The sequence below is a fragment of the Sparus aurata genome, chromosome 8 (assembly GCF_900880675.1).
Source record: "Sparus aurata chromosome 8, fSpaAur1.1, whole genome shotgun sequence".
Lineage (NCBI taxonomy): Eukaryota > Metazoa > Chordata > Actinopteri > Spariformes > Sparidae > Sparus > Sparus aurata.
In genome coordinates, this window is record NC_044194.1 from 15,033,342 (window position 1) to 15,056,004 (window position 22,663).

The 22,663-nt window shown below is 44.2% G+C and overlaps 1 protein-coding gene across 1 annotated transcript in view; it reads right to left on the reverse strand.

Moving 5' to 3' along the window:
- The window catches only part of LOC115586176 (1-phosphatidylinositol 4,5-bisphosphate phosphodiesterase zeta-1), a 25,084-nt gene extending 4,581 nt beyond the window's left edge, over positions 1–20,503 (reverse strand). The window contains exons 1-10 of the mRNA XM_030424984.1: positions 20,353–20,503; positions 18,057–18,252; positions 16,192–16,393; positions 12,739–12,883; positions 12,266–12,418; positions 7,155–7,325; positions 6,824–6,986; positions 4,978–5,094; positions 2,798–2,970; positions 59–185 (exon numbers count right to left, since the gene is read on the reverse strand). Coding sequence (XP_030280844.1) covers positions 59–185; positions 2,798–2,970; positions 4,978–5,094; positions 6,824–6,986; positions 7,155–7,325; positions 12,266–12,418; positions 12,739–12,883; positions 16,192–16,393; positions 18,057–18,246 — 1,441 coding nt within the window. The 5' untranslated portion in view covers positions 18,247–18,252; positions 20,353–20,503. The remainder of the gene's footprint in view (positions 1–58; positions 186–2,797; positions 2,971–4,977; positions 5,095–6,823; positions 6,987–7,154; positions 7,326–12,265; positions 12,419–12,738; positions 12,884–16,191; positions 16,394–18,056; positions 18,253–20,352) is intronic.
- Between the last annotated feature and the right edge of the window lie 2,160 nt (positions 20,504–22,663).

Sequence of the window (22,663 nt, forward strand, 5' to 3'; positions counted from 1 at the left end):
GCTCTCACACCAAACTGTGTCAGTACAGGCCATGTACAGTTCGTCTCACTGTACTTACAGTTGTTTTTGACCGTGTGTGTGTTCTTTCGACACGAGTCAGATGGAATCCCTTGAAGCTCCACTCTGACGAATGGGTCCAGTGCTTTGCCGCTCCTGGGGACAGGTAGGTTGGACCCGCTGATCACCTGCAGACAGACGCACACATAAACAGATGCAGTATGGATGTATCACACAGGGGGGAGATATCAGGGGTAAACAGAAGTTCTGAAACAAGAAAACAGGGGGCTGCTAAGAGAAGAGAAGAGAAGCGGCGGGGAGAGGGCTGTAATTATACCAGTCTGGAGAGAGGCAGGCTTATCTGCAGTCCTCTCACACTGAGCCTTCTCTTCCCGGACTCTGATCAAAGACAAACCTGCATGTACTTATCACGACATGCCCCGCTTGGCACTGATGGAGCTTTACAGTGTCCAGCCTGAAATTACAGTGCCTTTTCCTCTGCTGAAGTCATGCTACAAAGCACCCTGCGTCGTGCTCATTCACAGTCACAATGGTCCCTTCCCGTGAGTGTGCAGATATCAGCTCGGAGTTATCATTCCACAAAGGTTTGCTATTGAAAAAGACAGACCGCTGCTTATAGTTGACAGTTTTATGCTAAATAGACTCAGGAAGCTCAAGGGGAAATGCTGTTTTTCCTGAACAGATGAATAATTCACTGTTTAAAGATTGAAAGCTCGACCCTACCTAAGTTACAACACTGAATGCGGCTCATGCCTCCCGATTCCCTCTGAGTTTAGGAGCTGAGTCAAGATTGCAGGGTCTTCCCTCGAGTGATCAAATAATACAGAGTGGTGATGTGAATAAATAAAGGTGAGGTTTTCCCCCGGGGGCATCCAAACACAGAGCACGCCACATTTAGATTTCATGCAGCATGCTGGGGAAGATGTACAATGTGTTTGTGTGCATATTCCATTAGAAGACGATGTCTGATGTGCTTCTGTTTGTCTGATCAAGATTTAGTCTCTCCATCAGACAACAGCAAAACCAAGAGCATAAGGAGAAGTTACTGTATGATTTAGGACTTTGAAGCAACAGCTTGCACAATGTGAATTCTTTAACTGGTCCCAAATTAGACACAGCTACAACTCTTGACAGAATGCACACAAGCTTGTGTTTATGTTTTTGGACAATCTTTCTCAACTGAACTCACTCAGTTATCGAGTCCAACCATTAGTCTCCAGAAGTGAAAATCCCATTTATAGTCGGTATCAAGGATGTTGATTTTTAGTTGTAATCTTGTAACCACCGAAAGTAGACATACCAAACTATGGCACTTGCTCTCGTAGAAGCCACAAATCCACATATCTACCTCTTTTTATTAAAAAAACGTGTTTTTTTCACAATCATGGAGTGCTACACTACCCACAATCAATTTACCACACCTGTGTTAAGTCATGTCAGCTAGCGAGTAACTGCTACCACGGTCAGGTTGCTAACAGACCAACCATGATTTCCTTTTCTGACGCCCTGCACTTCTTTTTTTAAACAAAAGGAAAAATGTCCAACGCGCCAGGCAATGTACTTGTACTTGTGTTCGCCGGAAAGGAATCATTCATAAAGGTTTACTGGGTATATTTCCATTTTCCAATTTTCAAAATCAAACATTTTATAGTCGCGCTTCATCTCGTGGTCGGTTTGCCTCCCTTCCAGGCTTGAAACTTTTCATATCAGGGTTTTATGAAATGTCAGTGGGGTGAATGATTGGCAAATTCCACAACTCTATTGTAATTTGGGTGAACAGATCCTTTAAAGTTGCGGACGGTGACATTGGGGAGAGCATCAAAAGTAAGCTAAACACTGAAAGACTCTAACTGAGACAGTCTCGTCCCCTCACATTAGGCCTCCCTCCAGAGCCACTTATCCAAGATGCTCTATTCAACTAACAAATGCTTTATTCACATGTAAGAAAAACATCTAACATAATATAGCTACTAGTAGTACTCACATATCATATCTACTGACTATCTACTGTTTGATTTATTGATTGCCGCTGGGATGTAAAGAGAATTTCAACTAATCAACAAACATGCTCTTAAAACACACCAGCTTTCAGAGGGATGATGATTCATGCTGTTTATGAGACTGGTCCCAGCACACCCTCCTCTTAGTCTCCTGCACTAAGTCCCATGTGATCCCAGCCAGTTACACATATTTCCTCTGCAGTACAAAGTCTCGTATATCTCTGAGTCGCACCATCAGGTTCTGTAACAAACTGTTGCTTCTCTCTAATTGGACTAGGAAAAGTTATTGTGTGAGTGTCGTCCTCATGGCACACTGAAGAGATGTGACTCGATGTGACTGTTCTCCACCGCTTCATTTCCTCCTCGTCATGTGGCGTGAATACGGAATATTACAAGTGCTGCGACTAGTGTCCCCTAAGATGCTTAAAATAATGAAAAAAAGGATGATTTATTAATTGGACCCCGAGTCTAATTGCGTTACATCCCCCCTTTCTCTCCTTCCCTTTATTTTCCGAGGGAGATAATCTAATTAAACAAAGGCATTCTCTGGGAGTTTTTTACATCATTGTGTGCTCCCAGCATCCGGCAGGAAAGTATTTATCTGGAGGCAAAGAGCAAGATGCCACATGATCCCGAGATTGTGAGGTGTAGACACACTTACTGTAGATGCACACACACACACACACACACACACACACACACAGTCCTGTAACATTACACCTTAATCCATAAAAGCCTCCCCAGTGGATCACTCAGCACTCGACTCTCTGTAGCCGTACCTTGAGCAGCAGGTGTGTGGGTCTGAGACCATGCTGGCTGCAGGTGGGATCAAAGCTCCTCTGACCAGACCTGAGCACCGCTGGCTTCAGGACGTATCCGCAGCCCCCGTTGTCCTGGAAACGGCCGTCATTAAGGTCCATAGGAAAGCCAAGGGACTGGAAATTGAGAGCCACTGCAAAAACACCACGGGACAATCTCATAACAATGAAAACGAGGAGCCACAGAGCAGCGGCAAAGACAATTACGAGAAACAAAAAATGGAGAATGCCTAAAGCTTGCTGAAATAAAATGAGCAGCTTGAGATGATCTCCTGCGCACCTTGTGTTTTTTTTTTTTTTTTTTCTTTTTCTTGTTCTCATTCCGCAGGAGGGAGCTAAATTATACAGTGACTTGAAATGTTTCCATAACAATAGCGTACATTGCATCAGGGACACTTTCACAATCACCGACTGTGTGATAAGTGCATCTGCGGCGGATTTCTTCCACGCGGCAAAGCTCTGCGTTGGCGCGTGTGCTGCATACACTGCGTCTCTGTGTGAATAGACTGCGAGATAAAGAAACCGGCAGATGTAATCCTGCTGACAGGTTTGAGCTTGGTCTCTGCAGGGTTGGATTGTAAACACTTTTTTTGTGTACAAAAACAAAGATAAATATGTGATACATTTATGAAGAAGATGGGGAAAATACACCTTTAATTTTATCCTAACCTACACATTTTTATCCATTGTGTCCCGTGTGTGTGTCACGGGGTCCCTGCTCATCTAACTAATTGATCCGCCCAGGCTGCTGATTTGTACCGCAGTCTCCCGCAACTGTGAAAAGTGCCGATCACGTCTGCACAGCTGCCAACGAGTCCGCTCAGTGATCTGCAGGGCTGCGTGTCAGAATAGGTGGCTGCCTGACTGAGTGATTGAGACAGATTGAGGAGGCTGTGTGAAGACAGGTGAGGGTGACAGGAACACTCACCAAGACACTGCCAGACAAATCAGGGTTGTGACTTTAAGTGCATGAGTAATCAGGCATCGCCAGAAGCCTAGAGGATGTAAAGTGTGTCACTTATTCTGGGAAGCTGAGTTACTATCAGGAGTACAGGTATGTGGTGCTTGATTCTAAAGAAATGATAAGTGAGCAAAAATACGGAGCTGTGACGCAGACAAGGATGTGGTTGAAAGAGAAAAAAAAGACACAGTGACGAGGGTGTGAATCAATTTAGGGAAAGGTGTGATGAGGGCCAGGAGAGGACTTGCTTCCGGGGAAAAACACAGATGAGGTGGTTGGGCTGTGGACTGGAGACAAATGTTCTTTTGTTCAGCTTTTTCTACTAGTCGAGAGGACACTTGGCCACGTTGTCCCCTTTGAAGTCTGATAAGTGCAGTTATCTCCGTTTGTAAAAGAAAGAAAAGAAATAAGAAAAAAGGAAAGAAAGATGTAACGTGTTTTTTTTCCGTTTGTGTCGAGAAGTTTTTTTTGTTCCTGTTCAAACTGCTGACTCAAAGGAATCAAAGACATTCTCTTTTCATATCTGTTTTGAACAGATGCTTCGACCAACTTAGAAAAAGAGTTGCAAATAACTTCATGGGCATGTAATTTCCACTTTATAATTTGACATATTCATTATTTACTAAGATATATTCCAATTTAAATACCAATAAATAAAAATAATAAAAACAGTAACTTAAACAATTCCCTGATGGGTTAATTTGTTAGCTTATAAAATGTATGTATGAAAAAAGTATTGATCAATTAGATCTAAGACCCTGTTGCTGTTAATCCATTTAGACTATTTGGGCATGAGCTGAAGAGTTTTGGAGATATCGGCAAAAGAGAGGTCTGCCTTAGCTTACTGAGCTAATTTAGCTAGCTGATATTACTGCTGAGCCGAGGAGGAGGACAACAATAATATTTACAGCGCTGTCACGAGCACGACCATTATCGCCAAAACTTGGCAGCTCACACCAAAACAAACAGGTGGGAGGAAAGATATCAATGTTTTAGAGTGAACTGTCCCTTTAAGTTTGGAAAATGTTCAACAAAATGTGTCAGCGTCAGCACTGTTTGCTCAGTTCCCTCCAGATTCATGCACCCGAATAAACGCATATGTGTATAAATGCATGTGACCTTTTATACCGTGATCCTGCTCCTATTTAGGCATACATCCGCTCTCTCTCTTAAGACTCACCAAGCTGTGAGCCGACGTTCCAAAACTCCTGAGGGTTGTAGTTGGACGAAGATGTCCTCGAGCCTGCTGGGTAAATCCTGCTGAGGAACCTCTGGTTGTGCAGAACAAAATCTGCACCTGAGAGAGAGAGAGAGAGAGGGAGAGAGGAACCACACACACTCACAGGTCAAATGTGTCCTCATGAATGACACAAGTTCACATCTGTTATCATCATGATCCTGCACAGCACATTTTAGTCAAGCTATCTGACACAGGAAAGCAGGTTTACCTCCAGTCACGTGGTCACGGGCTGGAAAAGGTTCCTACTTAATTCTTACCTACACCAATTTAATTGTTGTTTTACTTCATGTCAAATGGAAACTTTTGAGAGAATATGTGAAAAAGATGGAAACCGCTTGTCCTGATCAGGCGTTGATGCCTGTATAATTATCCCCATTCTGGATCGACTAAAAAGAAACTGGCACACAGCTTCAATCGGCGTGCGATCGCTGTGTAGATTCCCTGCGGGGACGTCAAAGTTACAGCTTTTACAGCTCCAGCAAAGCTGAGACTCTTCATGGTCGCTGCCAACCAAGCCAACAGTCTCATAATGTAGCTGTTTGTTTGGAACAGTGTCGTTCCTCCACAGCAGGAGCAGATTTCATCTCTCCACATCGCTCTGTTTCTCCAATAGACTGCAGCTCAGCAGCATAATGACAGTTGATTCGAACCTCTGTGGGCTCTTTCCACATTTCTGGGCTGTTGCTGTTGTGCTTAATTCCCAATAATCACGTGTTTCCCTTTGTCGTATATGTCATGTTAAGTTCGCTAATCTTTACAAACAACGCTAATCTAATGTCTTAATTTAAGTGTATAGCCATGCTCTACATCATTAGACATCTTATATTTTTGTGATTCTATTCACGCAAACAACAAAACACAACAACAAATATTTTGAGAAACACATCAGCAAGGTACAATCAACAAACAAACCAGCTTTGCAAACTATCATGTACAAATATTTTCACAAAAACGGCCTTCTCTTATTTCCAAATGTCCACTAGATCCATTTCATTAACATAAGTAATCCAAAACACATTATTCCAGGAATAAATGGTGCGAATGCTTCATCTCTCAGAAATCCTGAGCTTGTGTCCTTTCTCCTGAGTCACTTACACTCCAGTCTCCGGACGATTGAGGCATCATGTTGCCAATGAGATTTCAAATCTAGTAATATATAGTTGATACCAGTTTTTAAAGCCATAAACTTGAAAATGATGCAAGGTTATGTAGTTTCCTACTCTTCTAATAGGCCGTTTTTTTCACAAAGGAATGGTTTTTGACTGATTTCTATGCATAAAGTTAGTGTAAATATAGACATAAAGTATTACATGAGTTTTTTGCCCCACTTACTTTCAGGCAGATGTATTTTGAGATCATAAAATGATTTAGTTTTTTGCCAGGCACCAGAATATTTTCTTAGAGAAGCATGTGGTTCATTGTCAGTGTTATTGTCATTAAATCTGAACTTGGACCATGTAAGAATGTATGATGTGGGGGAGCTAACAGGGGAGGTTACGGGTTGATTTTTGCTGTTAAAACCTGTAGGTGAGAAAAATAAATGATTCACTGTGTACAAATTCCTACAGAATGCTACAAAGGCTCTCTCTCTGAAAGCTTGGGGAAAGAATCCAGCTCATAACCTTTCAAAAGAGCCCAAAACCATGCCTGTACTGTATATGGTTCAACAACAGCTTTGAATTTACTCTGGGAAAGGCTGGCATAGGTGTTTTAAGATCATTTTACATACATTACCAGGAAGAAGGACAGGCTGAAATCTCCCTATACTCCTTAAATGACAATTTACCGGAGGCTTTGGCCAGCTTTCGAGCTTTCTTCTCTGCCATGGATGTGTTTTCATAGACATGCTGATTGTCCATGGAATGAGCGAAGCTGATGAACTTGACCGACTTGGTGTACACGACCAGGTTAGATAAGGCCTCGGCCACCGCCACCTTCTTCTTCTCCTTCTACTCGTTAGATTTAGGGGGCAGAGAGGAAGACAAACCAAAGAGAGTCTTCACCAAATTGCAAAGAATCGTTAGAGACCATCTCATCACCTAACTATCTGCACTGTAGCTCCTGTACAAACAGTCTATATATATGTCTCTCTGCTTCTCTTCTTCAATCTGACTTACTTTCATCTTTGACCCTGCCTTTCTTGGAGACCAGAACTTTGCTTTGGGCTGCTGATCTTCTTCCTCCTCATCGTCCTCCTCCTCGTCATCCTCGCCCTCATCTACACTCTCCTCTGCCTCTGTCTTTGGCTTTAGCTTTTTATTCTTGATGAGGATCTTATACTTCAGGTCCTGGCACCCCCACGAAAAGCACATGCAGCATGAATTCACACATGAATAAATGCTAAATATGTACTTATTAATTTACAAGTATTTATTGTTCTGACTACTTTTTTACTTTTACTTCCTAAATCTTAAACACAAATATCGGTACTTTCTACTCCTTACACTTTCGGAACAGGCTCGTTACTTTAGTTTTTAGCGCCATTTGATCTGATTTCAATCCATCAGTGCATATCACAGCAGATGTCCATCCATCCATCCATTTTCATCCGCTTATCCGGGGCCGGGTCGCGGGGGCAGCTGCCTGAGCAGGGACACCCAGACTTCCCTCTCCCCGGATACTGCCTCCAGCTCTTCCGGGAGGACCCCAAGGCGTTCCCAGGCCAGCTGGGCGACATAGTCACACCAGCGTGTCCTGGGTCTTCCTCGGGGTCTCCTCCCGGAGGGACATGCCAGGAACACCTCCCGAGGGAGGCGTCCCGGGGGCATCCGAAACAGATGCCCGAGCCACCTCAGCTGGCTCCTCTCGATGTGGAGGAGCAGCGGCTCTACTCTGAGCTCCTCCCGGGTGACAGAGCTCTTCACCCTATCTCTAAGGGAGCGCCCTGCCACCCTGCGGAGGAAACTCATTTCGGCCGCTTGTATCCGGGATCTTATTCTTTCGGTCATGACCCAAAGTTCATGGCCATAGGTGAGGGTCGGAACGTAGATTGACTGGTAAATCGAGAGCTTCGCCTTTCGGCTCAGCTCTCTCTTCACCACGACGGACCGATACAAAGACCGCATTACTGCGGCCGCTGCACCGATCCGTCTGTCAATCTCACGCTCCATCCTTCCCTCACTCGTGAACAAGACCCCAAGATACTTAAACTCCTCCACTTGAGGCAGGAACTCTCCTCCCACCTGGAGGGAGCAGGCCACCTTTTTCCGGTCGAGAACCATGGCCTCGGATTTGGAGGTGCTGATTCTCATCCCAGCCGCTTCGCACTCGGCTGCAAACCGCCCCAGGACATGCTGGAGGTCCCGGCTCGAAGGAGCCAACAAGACCACATCATCCGCGAAAAGCAGAGATGAGATCCATCGGCTCCCGAACCAGATCCCCTCCGGCCCGTGGCTGCGCCTAGAAATTCTGTCCATAAAAGTAATGAACAGAACCGGTGACAAAGGGCAGCCCTGCCGGAGTCCAACATGTACTGGGAACAGGTCTGACTTACTGCCGGCAATGCGAACCAAGCTCCTGCTCCGGCAGTACAGGGACCGTACGGCCCTTAACAGAGGGCCCCCGACCCCGTACTCCCGGAGCACCCCCCACAGTATGCCACGAGGGACACGGTCGAATGCCTTCTCCAAGTCCACAAAACACATGTGGACTGGTTGGGCAAACTCCCATGAACCCTCGAGCACCCTGCGGAGGGTATAGAGCTGGTCCAGTGTTCCACGGCCAGGACGAAAACCGCATTGTTCCTCCTGGATCCGAGGTTCGACTATCTGCCGAATTCTCCTCTCCAGTACCCTGGAATAGACTTTCCCGGGGAGGCTGAGGAGTGTGATCCCCCGATAGTTGGAACACACCCTCCGGTCCCCCTTTTTAAATAGGGGGACCACCACCCCGGTCTGCCAGTCCAGAGGCACTGTCCCCGACTGCCACGCGATGCTGCAGAGACGTGTCAGCCAAGACAGCCCCACAACATCCAGAGACTTGAGGTACTCAGGGCGGATCTCATCCACCCCCGGTGCTTTGCCACCGAGGAGCTTACGGACTACCTCAGTGACTTCGGCTTGGGTGATGGATGGGTCAACCTCTGAGTCCCCAGCCTCTGCTTCCTCTATGGAAGGCGTGTCAGCGGGATTGAGGAGATCCTCGAAGTATTCCTTCCACCGCCCGACGATGTCCCCAGTCGAGGTCAACAGCTCCCCACCTCCACTGTAAACAGTGTTGGTGGAGGACTGCTTCCCCCTCCTGAGGCGCCGGATGGTTTGCCAGAATTTCTTCAAGGCCGAACGGTAGTCCTCCTCCATGGCCTCCCCGAACTCTTCCCAGACCCGAGTTTTTGCTTCCGAGACTGCCCGTGCTGCCGCACGCTTGGCCTGCCGGTACCCGTCAGCTGCCTCAGGAGTCCAGCCAGGCCCGGTAGGACTCCTTCTTCAGCTTGACAGCAACCCTTACTTCCGGGGTCCACCACCGGGTTCGGGGATTGCCGCCGCGACAGGCACCGGAGACCTTACGGCCACAGCTCTGGACAGCCACGTCAACAATGGAGGTGGAGAACATGGTCCATTTCGGACTCAATGTCCCCAGCCTCCCTCGGGATCTGGTCAAAGCTCTCCCGGAGGTGGGAGTTAAAAATCTCCCTGGCAGAGGGTTCTGCCAAACGTTCCCAGCAGACCCTCACGATACGTTTGGGTCTGCCAGGTCTGTCCAGCTTCCTCCCCCGCCAGCGGATCCAACTCACCACCAGGTGGTGATCAGTTGACAGCTCAGCCCCTCTCTTCATCCGAGTGTCCAAGACATACGGCCGGAGGTCAGATGACACGACCACAAAGTCGATCATTGATCTCCAGCCTAGGGTGTCCAGGTGCCACGTGCACATATGGACACCCTTATGCTTGAACATGGTGTTTGTTATGGACAAACTGTGACTAGCACAGAAGTCCAGTAACAAAACACCACTCGGGTTCAGATCGGGGAGGCCGTTCCTCCCAATCACACCCCTCCAGGTAACACTGTCATCGCCCACGTGGGCGTTGAAGTCCCCCAGGAGAACGACGGAGTCCCCGGTTGGAGCACTCTCCAGTACCCCTCCCAGGGACTCCAAGAAGGCCGGGTACTCTGCACCGCTGTTCGGCCCATAAGCCGAGACAACGGTGAGAGTCCTATCCCCGACCCGAAGGCGCAGGGAAACGACCCTCTCGTTCACCGGGGAGAACTCCAACACATGGCGTCTGAGCTGAGGGGCTATAAGCAAGCCCACACCAGCTCGCCGCCTCTCGCCGCGGGCAACTCCAGAGTAGAAGAGAGTCCAGCCTCTCTCAAGGAGTTGGGTTCCAGATTCCAGGCTGTGCGTGGAGGTGAGCCAGACTATTTCTAGCCGGTACCGCTCAACCTCCCGCACAGCAGATGTAGCGAGACAAAAAGACGTAAAAAGATGGAAACAGATAGAGAGGGAGATTTGAGTGGGGAGGAGAGGTGTGTAAGTGTTTTGAATCTGCAGAGCTCCTGCACCCTCTGCCTGTATTCTCTTATTTTTTTCAGTTTGTTGCTTAATAACCCAAAACGTGGTAATAGAGACTCAACAATCAACTCGAACATATCATACGGATTCTACCTTGAAGATTGACAGTTTTTAATTATGTAAAGTCAAGTAAAGAAGTTGACTCAGTTGTTCTTAAATTTTTACGCTAGGATCTGTACTTCTACCTGAATGAACAATGTGTGGAACTTCGCAACCTCTGTGTAGGACGCAAACATCTAAACTAACTCTCTGATTTGTCAAAAAAAAAAACATGCAATTCCCCAGAGTAGCCACATCCACGTCGATGCATAGTGACAGTATGGTTTGGGATAAAGAAGCAGGTGCACTGAATCACTCCATCACGCATCTGCTGCTGCATCTCACTGTCCCGTCTCGAAAAATCTGTCGGCGCTCCATAGGGTTTTTTATGCAGATGAGCAACAATATGCTAAAAAGTACCAAACATTATGGTCTGGACTTGGAAGCGGCTCCGTGGTAAGCCACATGACAGGAAGTCACCCTCTCAGCTCCACATACCGTTTGCACAGGCAAGATATGCCAAAAATAATTACAGATCTGCCAACATCAACAACCTGTGAGAGTCCATATAGTATGAAAATTATAAGCTTCCTCTGGCACAGACTCTTTCATTTTTCATCGCTGCTGCACAAAATGATACAGTCTGGAGAGCTTTGCTCATGTTGATGTAATTTAGGATATTATATGGGGGTTCTTGTGGAGAAATTATGCCCATATTTATGGATAAAATAAAATAAAGTTGAGTAATAACTTCTTAATTAACTAGCTTATATATAATCATTCAATAACATGGTGTAATGGAAGCATGAAGAAAAGAATATTCCATCATTCGTGTGGCTTTGACAATTTGGTAAACAGATTTAAAACCTCTCATTTTAAGCAGTCAGAGTGGCGTATAGGATAATGAATGGTTCTGAGTATGACCGACTTTGTAATTGGATGTGTGAAGCTGCATGGATGCGACACAGGAGCCCCGATTCAGTGTTCAAGTTGTTGCACATGCTCCTCTGTAAGCCTCCACTTCCCGAGACATACAGATAAAAAAAAAACAATAAAAGGAATACAATCTTTTGAAAACTCATTTTTTTTTGCAGTAAATTCTGAGTAGCAGAAGTCGGCGGCAGCAAAGAAGCTCTGGCAAGACGGCGTGCATTCATCCACCCTGATAGTAAAAACCCCTTCACCCTTCTTGTCATATTCAGTAGACAGGAGTGACTGCACCGGGCCAGCCTCTAAGTCACCGGTTCAGGCAGACGCCTCCAGTGGGGAAGTCACAACTCAAACGGGGTAATCTAAATGAACAATCGGCTCAAGTGCCTTAGCACGCTTAAAAATTATGGAGACTTCTCAGGATCAACTAAATCACATTAGATTTTCGTGAATCTTGGAGATTAAAGAGGCTTGCAAATGCAGACGTCCATCTACCCGTCTGGTCCCTGTGGAGAAGAAAGGCGAAGGAAGCCTCAGAAAAAGAGACTAATGAGGCCCTCCGTGACGATGAGAGGGTCTCATTTTCTCCTTGTTTTGCTTTGCTATGACAGACGATGAGGATTTATCCATACAAATGCTCCTCATCAAATCATCCCTCTGCCTGCACTGGCAGTTCTGACATTAAAAACAGATTCTGCTTCCGATATGCAGCTCAGATGGGCGAGCGCCTGCTTCTCTGAGCCTTACATTTGGGTTTGGGAGGTCTCCAGAGGTTGGGTGAGTCAAAGGAGTTCTCAGCAGCTTGTCCCCGAGGACAGAGGCGAGGTAGTGGGCCATGACCTCCTGCTGCTCTTGGGAGCAATGGTTTTCCAATGACAGGATCACGGGGTAGGCAGACACCTGTCAAGAGATAATCACACAACACACACACAAACAAAAAAAAAGTCACGATTCAACCCTCATTTTCAACAATTAGCATCAACCTAGTTCTGCAGCCCTCTCTGCAGGCTCTAAATACTCCAGATACATCACAGAGAATGGCCTGAACCACCCGAATCAAAGACAACTTGCAAGCAAAGCGTTGCTATCAGAGATGCTATTAATTAGAGCAAATGCAGCTAAGCAGGGGCTCCTGGGGCCTTCAGAGGCAGCGGTGAACGCTGAGTTAGATGCCTGGGGCACGACTCCAGGATATACATGTCACGTAACATACTACACACCTCAAAGGCGTGTTGCGCCACAGTGGTGATGACATCCTTAAAGAGTATCTTGGTGGTCAGGGTGTAGCCATGGTAGACTACAGGCTCCATATCGGGCCCATCCCAGCAGTCAATCTCCAGGCAGCGGCAGCCTTTCCTCAGAGCACTGTCCCACACACAAACACACACATGGAGGCACATGTAAACACACTGAGCTGTGGCAAGGCTATGATAAGCACTTATAATGTTCCGCGTCCGATGTTAGAAGTAGAGTTGAGGAGCACACTGAGGTATTCCTCGCAACACACAAGTTCCCACAGGTCAAGCCAACATACACATCACATACATGCGTGCCAGGATGTGTGGCACACAGCGCAATCAAATTATTTATCACAACAGCTGCCGCCACACACACGTGGATCTGCCTCTTGTTTAACACCAGAAAAGGCTGATTACGTTACGTTTCCATTTCTGTGCCGTCTCTATACAGAGCTAAGGTATACACAGGACAGGATGTGTCTTCTTTATATAATATATTGTTTGCTGTTGGTAGCGGAGAAAAATGACATCACTTTCACAGCACGAGGGGTGCAAAAAAAAAAAAAAAATCACTTTGGCAATGATACATTTTCTTGCAACCCTGATGCAAAGTGATATCACCCTTTTTTACTCCACACAGTGTGACTCTAGAGTGGTTTCTGCTTTTCTGGAAATCAGACATTTCTGCCAGTTAATTGGAGTCTGTGTATTTTGTTCATTCCTCAGCTATGTATCCCTTTTTCGGTCACAGAAATGCCACGATTGTCTTGCTTTAAGTTGCGCATTGCAGAGTTGCTTTGTAACCCCACCGCAATTCTGAGAAATGTGGTATCATATGCAACTCAGACTGTAACTGCCTCCTGCATTTTTGAGGAATGGATAACTGGACAGCACATCAACTGGTACGTACATTTTAATTTTTTTTCTTCTCATTTTTGTATTTTGGCTGTGTTGTTATTTTTTCTTCTCCTTTATTATGTTTTTGTATTTAATGGCACAGCCCAGTCAACAGGATTGAATGTTTTTTTTTGTTTTGTTTTGTTTTTTACAAAACGTGTCATATCCCATTCGCATTAAATGTTTTTTGTAAGTGTGACACCACTGGATTTTCTTAAGGAGACCTTGGGACAATTCCCAGCATTTGAGGAGAAGTTGGGACATCTCCTGCTGTGTTTGTGGCAACCGAAACAGGTATTTTAAAGGAGAACTTTGGTCGATTTAAACATGCAGCTTCATTGCTCAAGCTACCCTTGACTTGCGAGTACCGAAGACGCGAACAAATTTGGTCCAGCCATTACAGAGCTCCGTGAACGGAGATGTAGCATTGAACGCTAACTGCTTGGGGTCAGAACTTCACGCTGTGTTTTAAGCATCTTAACATGCTCCACATCTCACACCAGAAGTTATGCAACATCAGCAGACACCTTAGCACACAGCACTGTAGTGTGTATGACTCAAACTGAATAAAAAAGTAGTTAAAATAGTGTGTTTGTGCAAGCAGCTACTTACCTGTTTGTTGACATCCGCGTCTTCCGGTAGCTAGACCAAACTAGCGTATCCACCGAGTGTGCACTTAACAGGCTTAACAGGCTATTGTAAGGCTCATGGCTCATGACAGGTTGTAACATGGACATGTACATTATGAACATACACACGAAAATGCTGGAATACGTTTCCGTCTCCGCCAGTGAGGGAGTAAGTGCACGCTCGACGGATTGACTAGTTTGGTCTAGCTACCGGAACACACGGATGTCAACAAACAGGTAAGTAGCTGCTTGCACAAACACACTATTTTAACTACTTTTTTATTCAGTTTGAGTCATACACACTACAGTGCTGTGTGCTAAGGTGTCTGCTGATGTTGCATAACTTCTGGTGTGAGATGTGGAGCATGTTAAGATGCTTAAAACACAGCGTGAAGTTCTGACCCCATGCAGTTAGCGTTCAATGCTACATCTCCATTCACGGAGCTCTGTAATGGCTGGACCAAATTTGTTCGCGTCTTCGGTACTCGCAAGTCAAGGGTAGCTTGATCAATGAAGCTGCATGTAAAAATCGACCAAAGTTCTCCTTTAAGCGTGAGCATGATCTTTTCCCTAATCCAAAGTGTTTTTTTGTGCTGAAACCAGATCACAAGCACAGCACTGTCACAACACAGAAAATAAACATAATTTGAGGACAGAACTAGAGCTCGGAAGTGACGAGCTTAGTTTGGCAGAAAGACTTTTCGTGGGTGTACTTTTTGTATATGGTATAAACGCATATGTAATGTGTTTTATGACCATTAAATGTGCTGCATGTGTATATCTGACAGAACTAGGCTATCCATCTCCAGCTACTTCTGTTTTTTACGCTTACAATGGCCTGACTCCAGCTTTATGCACAGACATGAGAGTAGTATTGATCTTTTTCATCCAGCTCTTGATAAAACAATAAATGAGTGTAACTGTCACATTAGCAAAGCGGCAAGGACTTGAATGCAGATACGGAGGCAGGCTATTTGAAAAGGAAACATACACCTGCACAGGAACACAGGAGTGAAACAGACCACTGACGAGCACAGGAGTATATAACGACAAAATAAAGCAGGAAATAACTGACCGAAGACCAAAACAATGAAATGTTTTGCTAAATTATTGAACTATTCCTTTACCGCCTCTATGCCACCAGCACTCAAATGGGTGAAATGTTGGAGCTGTTCAGTAAATCCATAAAAGACACAGTCAATATTTTCAAAACTAAAACATTTTGAGCGTATACAACTAACAGCCTCCTTTGCCATATCCTTGTTTCACAGTTTACAGGCTCTTGATCCTCTTGTATGTCTTCACCCACTCCCACCTGTGGAGGTACAGGGATATCTAAAAAAGCCACTTTCTACTCGAGCCACTCTGCTCTCCTCTCTCGATGATTATTTAATTATCTAAGTAAACCAGAGCTTCCAGGCCGCTGGTTTTGAGGGTTCCACTCCACCAGACGGCCCGGGCACTCAGCACTTTCACAGGGACCATAAATACAGCACTTCTGCTGCCATCAGCCTCTTTTGTAATCACCTCCATTACCTCATAAAGGGCCCACAGCAATTTTACCGTCTGCCTCAGCACATGAGTGGGTCAATGAAATGAGAGGAAAAGAGGATATCCAGATAACACACATGTAGGTCTGAAGGAGATACTTTGGAGAGAAGACAAGAGTGTGTTGAGAGGCATTTTAGATGTGTATCAGATTAAAATGGGGTTTAAATTGGCCTTATCACTTGTTTTAATCTACGATTAGTTGATGTTGGCCAATTCCAGGTAGAATTAACATATTTTTTTTGCATATACATATATGACCCACATTTTGACATACCGTATATTTCAAACACATGTTTACAGGGTTAGGACTGTTGATGATTCAAAGACACAAGCTCTGCTGTTTTCTGTAATTCCCTACCACACATAGGCATCCAGGTGGCTCTTTCCCACTAGCTGATCTCCAGTCAGGTAGGTGTTGTGTGATGAGGAGATGAAGTAGCTGCTGAGAGGCTGGTCCATGTCTTGGTACACTGACGCGTGGGCCTGGTCGAACACGCAGCAGTCTTTGGACTCCATGTACCTGAGGAAGCCTTCAAACGTCATGGACCTGTTTTCTCTGGCTGTAGAAAGGAGCAGAAAAAAAGACTCTCTCAGTGACAGTGCACAAAAAAAAGAGGACTACACTAGATGGCTGAAGCAAACGGTTTGTCTCTAGAGTTTAAAATATGAAACAAATCAAAGATAATATCACGAGTAGGAGGCTACAGGCATTAAAGTGACTCAGGGAAGTTGTAGCCGTGGATGTATTAAGGACAAACTGGATACAGCGTCAGGGGCAGGGCTAAGTCCATTCCTATCAGAGTTGCCCAGTGGTGCATGAACCCATGCTGTAGCCGACTTACAGAGAACACAGTGCTGCTCTATGCTAAATGTCCCACAATTACAACACTAACACACTGTGTTTAGCAAGTGCAACTGCGGGCATTATCCTATCTTAGTTCATCTTGTTACTAGTCTGGTCTGGCAGCATGATACTGCACCGAGTACTTACGTTATAATGTAGTAAAATTAACATATATAATATTGTTATAGCTGTATTGTAGCTATGATGTAGCCTTCCATCTGTATTCAAGTGTACCTGTGAAGAACTGAATTGTTGAACTGTGATCAACCACAAGACTGTTGCTACTGTTTATGAATTCAGTTTCATTGTTCATTACTAATATCTGTTAGTCTCTCAGGGGATTTGGATCATGATCTAAAGTTATCAGATTTAATCCTTTGGGCAGCATGTAAAAGAATTTCATGGTGAACCATCCAGTAAATGTTGAGATATTTCAGTCTGGAACAAAGAAGAGGACAGACCTGCAGAACAATTGCCATCTCTCGGCTCCTGCAACTCGCACAGCTAAAAACTAGCTCCATCTTCATACTGTACCTTTACTTCTTCATACTACTGTGTTACTATTACTGTATTAGTAGATCATGATTTCAGCTGAAGTAAAAGATGCAACATCTGTTAAACTTCAAGTGAAGATCAAGTGACATTTGAAAACACAAAAGTAAAGGTGGGCTCAACTAGAAGAGGCAACTCAATAACAACTCCACACGAACACTGTAAAGAATCATCCGACCAAAAATTCACCGTTTTCACGGCAGATATTTTAGGACAAGAGTAACTGATAACATTAGAAACAACTACATCCTGTGTGGGTGAACTCCTTCCAGGTTCTCATTGCATGCCGTTTCGCTGTCATGGCTTATGGGGCACTTGATGGAACTGAGCTATCGTTAACAAAAATTACTTTAAGCATTTTCTACTAGTACAAGTCCCTGATGTCTGCGGCGAAATAGGTTTGTTTATTTGGCTAAACCTAAATATTGCACCTTGTGGACCTGCATTTATATCCTATATACAAGTAATAGCTTTGTAAAACAGATATATAGCATGCAGTATAATTATGGTACACGTGCCAGATGAGCTACAAAAAAAAATGTTGGGCCTTAATTGTGTTGTTTTTCTCAACATCTGGTCTACTAGTTCATTGATGTGCCTGACTCTTCCATTTTCCTTCTGTCAATTCGACCCACTGCTTCTGGACTTACAGCAATCACTCTGTCAGCCAGGCACCACCGGAGCTCGGGCCTTAACTTCTGCTACAACTGAATTAGCATCATTACGTGACAGTCCTCAAAGAACACACTATTATTATTTATTTTCTTTCACCCATAGTAATGAGCAGCGAGCAGCCCGGCATGGTAGACAGCTCTCCCTTCACCTACCTGTCTCTTCAATCTCATATCTATCAATCAGACTCTCTGCTGTCTCCTCATTTGCTGCGAGCTCCATCTGCTCCTTGTGGAGGAACCTGAGGAGGGCGCAGGCGGGCAAAGTCGTCTGGCCCAAGGCGTAGCATTGGTGCAGATGTTGGATTTCAGCTCTCCTGGAGGAGGGGGCCTTGCTTTTCTTCATCTTGCCCTGTGAACAATCATCACAGCCTCATAATCCTGCCTGTCGTCAATCCCATTAAGTTATTCTTTCCAGTTTATATCAAATCAAAATGCCTATCTGAGAAGAGTATGTGCCTGCTACTGATTTATTTAAAGCTTGTGCTGTTTCCGCGACACTGAATATCGGTCACAATGGCGTCAGGCAGATGAGAACGTCGAATGTTGGTCCATTTAAAGAACAGTACTCTAGATTTTTTTCTTTACAGCGCCATCTTGTAGATATTTTAAACACTAGTAAGGATTTCAAAGACACAGCGCTCCATTTGTTTTCTAAAACTACTCAGGAAATAGTGAATAGAAATGTCAACTTCGAGATGCATCCCAGCCTTCACCTGAGCTCACTGCTGATGTTCCTTGTTTTCAAACACTAGCATTAGAGAGAATCTGAGAGAAGTCGGGGCCTTCGCTCCGCAAAAGGTTCTCCCATCTCCTCCCACTCCCCCTCTCCACTCTGTGTCTCTTACTTCCATGAAATGCTAAGGGAACGTCTGCGTGACTCTCATTTTAGTCCCTCTCCTCTCCTGGTTGTTCTCTCCATCAGTGTGACAAAAGCGCCTCTGACTCTTCCCCTGCCTTTATGGGTGTCTCTCGCCCTCCGTACCTTTCATCTCTCTGCTCTGCAGCCCTTGACAGTTGAGACGTACGCCTAAGCCAGTGCTGTCACTGGGTACCCTACAGTGGGCCGGCCTCCCGCTGCATCTGTCGCATCAGCGTGAGCAACACCACCGGCTCTGCTATCATCCTCATTAACTTTTTATGAAGTCGCAGCAACCAGAACATGTACCAGCACATATATGTTATACTATACACTATACAGAGAAGACCCAGGTGCTCCACATATAAGAAAATATACCAAAGAAGGAAGAAAATATTTGAAAAGAAAATGTAAATCATAGTTGCTAAACAATCATTTTGTTTCATTATTAAAATTCGTTATCACTATAAAATCCAACGGCAGTCATTAGAAAAGCCAACGTGGGAAACGGTGGAAAAACAGACAGAGAGGAGGAAAACACATGGATTAAATACACAGGAGGCTAATCAGGGACAGGTGAAACTAATCAGGACAGTCACAGGGGAGGGAAAACAAGATGCAGGGCAGGAAGCAACACGACACGACACATGAAGGCGAAGCTTACAAAATAAAACAGGAAATAACAACTAAACCAAAAAACAAAACCATGACAGAGATGTCATAAAAGGTCTACATCATGTAACCTTTAATGCCGTCTAATCTCTCCTGTTTCTTCTGTGTCATGTTACATAAATCATATATTAATGATTTAGCCCCAATAATAAAAGCTTTTTAATGTTTTTTTCTTCTATGTGACTGCCTTATTGTTGATGAAGACCTAGTGGTAGGCACATGATGGCTTTTATATTGAATAGCCTTTTAACAATCAAGCCACACTAATGACGTTTTTTTTTTAAAGTATTTTCTCCTTTGTTTGATACACTCTCTTATATCTGGAGTTATAGGATTGCCTCAGGCCCTTTTTCCCATTTTTCACGAGCATTTATCACAATTTTTTATCTACATTGTAATCCACAGAGCAACTAATCATCTCCTCTTTCTACTGATCACACTTTAATTGCACTGATCAATCTTAAATTTCTCTTTTAACTATGTTTACTATTTGGTGGTTTGTTGTGTTATCATTTTGCGCATGTATTTGTATATTTAGCTCGTTTTTGTATATTTTTATCTGGTATTTTATTTATAACTTGGCTTTTATAATGTCTTATAGTTGCATCATGCACTGCCTGCGAGTCTGACACAACATCTTGTCCACTATATTTACTTGTACGTATATGTGACACGACAAAATCTCATGAATCCTGACTCTTTCTTGAAAAAACAGAACAACCCCCGAGGTGGTTAAGTGTGTGTAAAACAACTCACTGACCCCAGGAAAGTTAATGCCCTTGTAAGTTGTGGATCAGTGTTTTTCTCACTTCAATACTTGCTAGCATAACTGTTCCTGAGCAGAAAGTTAGCTGGATGCAACTCGAGTGGGCTGGAAATGCTCAGTGTACTCAATAAAACATCACGTAAACAACAGCCTACCTTAGATGTTGGCGGTCTTTGAGCCTTGGTTAGTATGGATATTTAGTAAACAGGAAATCAGCGGGGTATACAAGCGCTCAAAAATAATCTGTCTTTCTCTGAAGGTTTCTGGGGAAGCACAGGAAGTTGTTGCCATGGTGACAAAACATTCTGATTCTATGCACATGTTGTGTTAGAAAAAAAAACACTGAAGATCACGAGTGCGCTGCATACAGCTCTCACTGAAGTATAGCAGAGGTAGAGATTAAAACTCAGCCCGTGTCTGTCTTCTTCTTGTTTCTTTTTCAGACATGAGTTGGTGGACTTGTCGGTAGGAGACAGTCAGAACAGAGACAGACAGAACAGAGCATGTGAAGAAAGAAAGGTTGCCTTCATGTTTTTGCCTGGTGAAAAACTGTCTGGGGTGAGTGAAAGGTCTTTTCCTTTCATATTTTTTTGACAATGTTACTGTATCTCACACCACAGTGATGAAACATCCACAGTTTATGCCGAGCTAAGTCAACGTATACTAGTCGTTTTCACCATCAAGGTTGTGTTTTCAGTCCTGATTGGACTTCACAGAGACGAGGATTTCCATTTATCTTTGTTTGCTTCCACATGTGCCTCATACCTCTTGAACTTTCATTCATTATCCGTAACCGCTTATCCTTTGCAGGGCTGTAGTGAATTCCAGCTGACATCCCGATCCCAGGGCGTACTGCAAAGCACAAAAGGCAAATTCACAATTTGGAAGATATTTTGATCCTTTAGAAAACAGACTTTTGTTTTTTAACTGTGCACTATGTAGTTTTGGGGGAGAAATTTTAATCAGAAGAGAAACATTTTCTTTGATTGATTTTCAGGCTCAACTCTCTCTCTGTTTTAATGACTGAAAAAAACAAAGGACAACACAGTTTCAGTTGTGTTCCTTTTTAGCTTCAAACTGTGTTCTAGTATCCTCTGAAAAGAGCATTCTTGGGTCTCCTGAAAATCAAAAACATCTCTCCACTAAGAAAAATCTTAAATGTTCTATGTTTTTTTTTTTTCTCACGCCGAAATAAACTTACCAGACACAACTGATGTCAGCAGCATTCACACTAAACTCTTCAGAAGCAGCCATTTTTGTTCTAAAATGAACAGTCGCTCTTCTCGCTGCCGGTGCCGGTAGTTCCTCAAAAGATGCTGATTGGTTCAATGCCGTTGTTGTAAGCCACACCACAAGCGGATACAGCTTGAAGCCTGACATGATGGATCTACAAGATGACATGACCACATGATCAAGGAACTGGAAATATTTCCAATAAATTAAGATAGTTGTTTGTGGTTCTTTTGCTCCCATACAATCCGGCTTACACATTGTAACTCGGTGGTGAATCAGAAAACAAACAAAATATAAAAGTTGATGCTAGACAGAGTTTAATCTGTTGTCTGTCTTCACTCAGGTATGAAACGGCAGTGATGTTGTGATGTATCAGATCAGTCTGATTTGATTTGATCTGCCGCAGAGTCCAATCAATAACTGAGGGGGTGGACAGAACAGAGACACACAGAACAGAGTATATGTCCTTCTCAGAGGCACAGGAACCATTTCAACAACCACTGCATCTACAGAGGGTTAGGCCTCTTCTGCAGAGTCCGCAATGTTGCACCGCCATGTTTCTACAGTAGCCCAGAATGGAAGACTAGGGGTGTTGACAAGGTATTTTCAGGAACATGAAAAATGAATCGAAGTTACATGAAATATGATATCTTGGCGTCTTTGTCCTAAATATTTCAGAACAGGGTGAAGATTTTCACTTTGACTAAATCGGCTGTAGTTCCACAGATTTTTAAAAAACTATTATATTAATCAATCTAGATGTTTGTGTGCACATGCACGGTACGTACTCTTTGAGGGCTGTCTACTTCATCAATTGATCCAGTTCAAAATGACTTATTGCTTGCGATTTCCTGCTACAGCATGTTAAAACACACATTGGCAACCTGGAATGTGTGCTACAGGCTGCACTGCTGCCTGTATACATCATGCTGATAAATGCTAATAGTCTATGGAGCAGTGGAGATTGACTTCAGTGATAATAATTTAATGGAATAAAGTCCATATCCTCAAAAATGTCAAAGCCTCAGTGGATGAAAGTGTGAATACATCATGAAAATGCATCTCTGCAACAATCGGTGGAGCTCAGAGAACATCTCCATTGATTCTGTGCTGGTTGTTTTAGCAAGTTTGACAAGAACTTCCTCCCTGGTTGTCTGCGTAAATCTGAATGTTATTGGTGGGGTGTGAATCACTGGTGCACAACAATAGTCATTGCCTAGTCATAGTCCAGCA